General features: G+C 34.8%; 1 protein-coding gene across 1 annotated transcript; it reads right to left on the minus strand.

Annotated features, from left to right (window-relative positions):
• Positions 1-256: 256 nt before the first annotated feature.
• Positions 257-6,400, minus strand: LOC136218018 (BTB/POZ and TAZ domain-containing protein 3-like). The gene is made up of 7 exons (XM_066004740.1): positions 6,217-6,400; positions 5,493-5,614; positions 3,571-4,000; positions 3,182-3,312; positions 1,581-1,887; positions 760-1,073; positions 257-612 (listed from the first exon to the last, which is right to left on the minus strand). The coding sequence occupies exons 3-7, from the start codon at positions 3,946-3,948 to the stop codon at positions 486-488; spliced, it is 1,257 nt and encodes a 418-aa protein (XP_065860812.1). The 5' UTR covers positions 3,949-4,000; positions 5,493-5,614; positions 6,217-6,400; the 3' UTR covers positions 257-485.
• Between the last annotated feature and the right edge of the window lie 555 nt (positions 6,401-6,955).

Consider the following 6,955-nt stretch of genomic DNA (forward strand, 5'->3'; position numbering starts at 1 on the left):
TTCAGAAGGCAAAAGTCAAAACTTGACCAAATACAAATTGTTTTGCCAAAAAGAAATAAGAAATGCAAAAATAAAATAGCATTGAAGAAACTTTTGGAATTGATATTCACATAAATAGCAGACAGAAATAATAAATGAAAATGCAAACAGCTCCTAGCAGGAGCAGCGGAAATTTTGAGAAAGAAGATTTCAAACAAGCAAATATGAAAAAAAAAAAAAAAATACATTTAATCTAAGTTCGCCAAAAAAAGAAGGCTGGAAAATTAAACTCAACTTTCAATGACTCTATCAGACTTTTCTGCCACCACAAAGTACTAGCAAGGTCTTGGGGACTAGTACTAGAATCATTAATACATTTTGTTCAGTTTCATGAAAAAAGAGACCTATTCTGCTCATTTTGTGATTGATCATTCTTTATGATTTACATTTGCCATAATGTCTTCAAGTAGGCAGAGCTGAAGAAACAAACCCCTAAACGGAATAGGTCATAATCCCATACGGTAAGCTGAGAACGGCCCGAGTCTTCCCTTTGCTGCAATTACTTTACCAACCAGTAGTTTCCACCTAGATTCATCTTTTTTAGTCTGCTGCTGCATTTTTTCCTTGAAATGCCTGTTAACAATGTTCAACATGTCAATTTATCTTGATTTCTTAGATTAAACTCCATGTAGTAGCTTGACACTATCCAAATCAGATTTCAAACCCCTGAACCTTAAAAACAAAGACATAAAAATTGTGCATGTTTTTTTTCAGGCTTACCTACAAAGTGGAACCTTGCAAGCTTCTGGCTCATTGCATATACGGGAATGCAGTTCAAGGAGCTGCCACATACGTTTGCAGTGAACACATCCACCAGGAACCCGAGTCTTGCAATTCGAGAAATGTCGTACTAAATTCTCAAGTCCTTTACAAGCAGGAAATTTGCACATGATCTGCCCACCTTTCAGCACTTTGTCACGAGGACCAATTGTCCTACAGCCATCCCTGCATATGTGAAGGAGGGCCTCCATTGTCTCGTTGAGTTGCACGTACACCTTTTTCTCTTCGATTCTCCTCAACCTCTCTTCTTCTCTCTGAATGCAAGAGATAAAAACTTAATGCAGTTCCTTAAGTTGAATCTAAGGAACATATCATGCCTTATTCTACATACTATCAAGCATACATGACGTAAAATATTACCAGAATCATATGACCAAAAGAAAGGAAAGATGGTCTCAAATCCAATAATAACTGAAAACCCATGGTAAATTAGAAATGTTTAATACGAACCAAAGAACAAAGGCATTCAACATATGTCCTTTACAGGTGAATCCAAAGATCTTCAAAATAGGAGGATAATTTACAGCTGGACAGGAGAGCTTAAACATGTCCACATCTAAAAGAAACATCATACTAAACATATATGCACATACTTTCGCATGTTCAGGAGCCATATAGGAACAGTAATCTATGAGGAATTTAGGATTATTCAAAAAGAAAAAGCAAAACATGGTGTGAATGTAGTACATTATCTCAATATTCTTTTAATAAGTTGCTTTATTTTCAAAGCTTATGCTCCAAATGAAGATGAACTAACTTACAGAATCTGCTTCAACTACAAACTCCAGAAGCTCTTGTTCAAGTTCAGGATTAGAGCGTCTCATAATTTTCCAACCATCAGTGGATGATATAGATTTAAAATCCTTCACAATCATACGAACACAAATGAAGGAGAGCCGTGGCGAATCACAGGTCCTTGCTAACTGAAGCACATCTACTACATTTTCTTTCGCAAGCCAACTGTGCTCCAGAAAGTGTACACAAATCCTTTTCAGTGATGGGATTGAATATGAGTGCGACAAAACCAGTAAATGAAGAACAAACTTCTTCATTTCTTCTTCTTCAAAGCTGTATTTGCATATAAAAGAACAAATTCTATTAAGTAAACAAGAATGACAGGCATCTACTGTGCTAGTCCATAAAATAGCTTCACTTCTGGAGTATGTTTTACGTGTCTAATTCTAGCATGGAAAATCCACTCATTTAATAGGTACAGACATAAGTCTGGAATGTCAAACTAACTAGACAGCAGCTAAACAAATTGCAGGCTCTATCATCCCAAGAAATATGTAATGAAGAGGAAACACAGATTATGAGCCAGCATATACTTGGTATTCACTGGACACCGTAGTTAATAAAGGCGCACTATGGTTCCAGGGATCTTGGAGCCTAGGTGAATGTACGTGCCTGAGCGACATAAAAACGTACTAAAGAAAAATAATATGTAAAATCATATATAACAATTAACATTTCTAAAATGCAACAAATAGTTAAATACTAAAGCATATCCAATTATCAACAACAACCTTAATCATAAATTCTAGCATAAATAAATTCCAAGTTGACTACTAACTCTTCCATAATCATAACTCATAATAATAAATTTTAAATCTAAAGACTAAAGCTGAACCAAATCTTGAGTTAATTAACTAATAGTCTAATAACTACTTTTCATCAAGACTGAAGTTTTCATAGTCCATATTCATATTCATCACTCATCAAAGTCACAACCACTATCATCATCTCCAACATCAAATTCATCTTCAAGGTTCTCAATCTCACCCTCTTCATCAAATGCAGCTGTTGGTGGCTGGTATTATTCAATAGTTTGATGGTTGTTCTCTCTTTCAAAATTGTATGTTGGTATTCAATAGCATTTTTTCTGCTGTTCTTTGAGATATTTTTGTTGTTCTAACCTTCTTTCCTCTTTGTTCATTTCTTTTTATCCTAATTTAATTTTAATCAAAGATGAATAGACAGGGAAGCGCTGAGATTAAAAGAGCCACTTTTAACTTGAAACCCTAAAAAAGTTGTTTAGCTAATAAAAAATTGCGCCTAAGTGCGCGTCTCGAACAGAGTCCACCTTTTGGCTTCCCAAACGACATGCCTGGAGCCTAGCACCTTTTGCACCTCAGGTGCACCTTTGATAACTATACTGGATATGTATTACTGTCATGCTCTAACAAGATTTTTAATGTCCCTCTACCTCAAACATAAACATAGTGCTGCATTATATACTTCAATGACATAGCAACAAGCATAAGTGCTGAAAAATTGTTAATATCAATTTTCCAGCAGTGGCATAGTGCCAGCAATAAATATCAAGGATGATGAGTAAATGATTAGGTAATTCCAAATATACCAGGATGAGTATAAAAAGCGAATGAACACATGGACAGCTTCATGAGGTACTCCAAGAATTTTGATGTATCTTACTCCTTTCTTAACTTTTGATTGCTCCAGAAGAGTCTGAAAAACAGGTGATGCTATACTCTGCATACACAAAGTTTAAATAAGGCTTAAAAAAACCCAATAACGAAATTGAATAAATAACAACACTCTATAGAGACTCATGTCAATGATGTCATCCTACCAAAGATATTAAGGATCACTATACATTCTTTTCCTGGAGACGGAAGAAAAAGTTTTGGTACATATGTTTTTATCAACTTTAAATTTACCTCTTCAGTTTAAAGTAAAATAGTGGAATTAGAAGAATTCCCAAATATAGTGGAAGTTCAATTAACTCACCAAGATATTAAAATGAGCTGGAATATATGATTTTTTATCGGTAACAATGTATACATCTGCACCATATCCTTCCCTGAATAGCCTGTCCCATGTATCTTGAATCTCTTTTGGGACAAAACCACACTCTGAGATCCTTTTGCAACCGTTGACTCGAATAAATTTTTTATCAGGACAAGGAGGTGGTTTGGGTATGCTACTATTATTCGACACGGGAGGTGGTTTGGGTATGCTACTATTATTCGACACGGATGAGGCTGGAGATTCTAGCACATGTAAAACAGCGGCAGAATTTACTCCATCTACATGTAAATTGAAACATCCACCAAGAGATTCACCAACTGCAGGTAGCCAGGAGGAATCAAGATCTGGTGAAGCCATCAACTACTGAAGTTTCTGTCTTATATATTTATATATATATTTCCAAGAAGATCTGCAGGAAAAAGATGAATTTTCATTATCCATCGAAAGCAAAGCTAATTAAATGAAAGCATTCAGTTTTACTATGATAAACTAATGCCCAGAATTTTTACTGGAAACAAATCCAGAGGCAACTTCTAAAGTTATGCTTTACGATTTATGCTGATATATATTTGAACATTGCATTCATAATATATAGGTTTTCTTTATATAATCAAAAGAAAAGTTGAAAACAATCAGCAGAACTCCCCCTTGATGATTTCTAGACCATTAATAAAGTTTCTTGGAGTCCATAACTTAGAAATTCCTTACATCTATCTTCATTAATCAAACTAGAATCTAATCAAGCCATACAGACTCTAATATGATCCAAGAAAAAATCTGATATTAGATGAAAAATGTGCAAACTCAGAAGACCCATAATATACTTCAGCACTTTCAACTCCTTAATAATTTTGGTATTTATTATAAAACTACATAAACTGAAAAGTACTGAACCAAAAATTTACAAAAGGATTGAGAATAAATTAGCATTATATATTTTATTAACAAATGAAGAAATAGCACAGACTAGTTCATATTCTAACAAAGCCAGAAAGAATATAAATCATCTGATAATAATATTAATAATGATATAAAACAAAATTTGAAAACTTTCTATCCAAACCCAATTAAACACTGGCAGAAATACACATTCCATCAACAGGAGCAAGAGAAATCCAGATCCAAAATTTATTTTACACCGTCCATGTAACATCCCGACCCAATACCATGTAGATATTGTCCACTTTGGCCCAAATCCAACACCTTGGACCTCGCGGCTTTAAAACGCGTCTACATGTATTGGATTCCCACTTTACTAATAAGTCTCCGTCACTCTCTCTCCATTTCCGATATGGGATTCAGTTCATTCCTACCCTATCGCCATCCCTTACGGCCGGCCTTTGCTCAGGCCTTCTATCTCGGCGTCATCCCTTAGGGCCGGACCGGATCATTACAGGCCTACCAGCTTCCGTCTGGTTCGTTCCCGAACCACACATCGCATGTGGAGAGTCGGCTCTGATACTAATTGGAACATTCCGATCCAATACCATATAGATACTGTCCGCTTAGACACAAATCCAACACCTTCGATCGTATTTCCACTTTACTAATAAACACCAGTCTCTCTCTCCATTTCCGATATGATTCAGTTCAATCCTACCCATCACCATCCCTTATTCCTCAGAACTTCTACCCATTCTCTCTCTCCATCTCTCCGTTTCCGATATGGGATTCCGTTCATTCCTACCCATCACCATCCCTTATTCCTCAGAACTTCTACCAGGCACCACCTACTCCGGACCGGGCCGTTACAGTCCAAGTATCCTACCCTCAGTAGAAGTAGAATATCAAGTATTTTATCACAAGAGAAGAAAATATTGTTATGAACTGAATCAAAAGAAATAAAAATGCAATCAGGCCTAAAATAAATAGAGTAGGAGCTTTCAATCGGTGCACTGTACCTTGAAATAAAAGCAGCAAATCTACTCCCGACGGAAAAAAATGGGGGATGTGCTGGATCTTCTGCAGAGATATATGCTATATGTATATACACACTCACACTGCCAATATACTGATAAGGGACCTGAGGCAAAATCAACAAAACATTAATTAGTTGATCCTTCTTATATAGATATTGCTAGTAATTACTTTTTATTTTGTGAAAAGTCAAATTTTCTTTTCCTTTCTTGGGAAATTTTATCTGCAGAATAGTTGAGAACCAGGGTAGGTTTTAACCGACACTTTATCCCCTGTTTGTTTCCGGGAAAATCCTTTTCCAAAGAAAAAAGTTATCATTTCCAATAAAAGGTTCTTTTACCAGAAAGGTCCATCTTGAAGCCAAACGAATAGCTAGATTTTCCATTTAAGAAAAGATAGAAGAAAACAAAGAGCTAAATTCAGTCATAAAATAAATCATTTCCTTATTTATTTGTAGAAAATCTATCAATTTAATCCAAACTAAAATTAGCTTAAATTGATGCCTCAAATATGAAGTTTGAACTACAGAAAAATTGAAGATAGTAAAATCAAAATTGCCCAGAAATTGATATATCAACGCGCATGAAAGAAATCATTGTCAGAGAGAGAGAGATGATTTTCAGTGGAAAAGATTGGTTGAACCGAATCAAAACAAATTCTTCAAAATGAAAAAAAAGAGGAAGAAATAAAGAGAGAAATGGACGGTACCTGAAATAAATTAGAGCAAAGAGATAGAAAATGATAATCGGTTTAGAATTTATGAAAATGAGAGGAGAGAGCACATCAGGAGTAATTAACAGAGGTGAAGAACGGCGGAGTGGGATGGAACAGAACAGAGACAGACAGTAAGAAGAAGAGAAAAGAGAAAATCAGACGCGTGCCTGAATGAGGAGGGAAACTGATTTCTGCTTATTTTATATTCCCTGGAAAATAACTATCCACGTGTGAACCCCAAATGTTTTTCATTTCTTGTTTATTTTAATTAGTCATGCACGTGTTGTGAAATTTTTATAATCTAATTTCCATATTAAATATCTTTAAGGCTTAATACATCATTTGCTGCCAAATTTGTCAAAAAAAAAACTTAATTGGTCCTTTAACTTTCAAAATATTCCGATAGTCCTTTCAATCTATATAAAATATTCGGTTAACCCTTTGAACTTGCGAAAAATATAATCAATTGATAACTCGGTTGCTAAAAAAAGTAAGTTAAATACGGAGAATGTGTTCCACGCATATTATAATTCAAAATAGATTAAAAAGAAAATTATTACTTGTTCAACTCTAAAACTTATCTTCTTTAATATTAGAACCGCATATCCCGATCTTAAACGTTTTACTTTTTTTAAGAAGCGTGCAATATATTTTTCTCATTTAATTTACTTTCTTTTTGCAACCAAATGATCAATTGATTACATTTTTCGCAAATTCAGGGGGCTAACTAATA

The sequence above is a fragment of the Euphorbia lathyris genome, chromosome 2 (assembly GCF_963576675.1).
Source record: "Euphorbia lathyris chromosome 2, ddEupLath1.1, whole genome shotgun sequence".
Taxonomy (NCBI): Eukaryota; Viridiplantae; Streptophyta; class Magnoliopsida; order Malpighiales; family Euphorbiaceae; genus Euphorbia; species Euphorbia lathyris.

What these genes read in the sequence shown, in the direction of transcription:
- LOC136218018 (XM_066004740.1), bottom strand. Translation starts at nt 3,948, where the DNA reads ATGGCTTCACCAGATCTTGATTCCTCCTGGCTACCTGCAGTTGGTGAA. An exon ending in TTGTAGTTGAAGCAGATTCT is followed by an intron (nt 1,074 to 1,580) that starts GTAAGTTAGTTC and finishes TCTTGCATTCAG; the next exon opens with AGAGAAGAAGAGAGGTTGAG. An exon ending in TGCAAGGTTCCACTTTGTAG is followed by an intron (nt 613 to 759) that starts GTAAGCCTGAAA and finishes CATTGTTAACAG; the next exon opens with GCATTTCAAGGAAAAAATGC.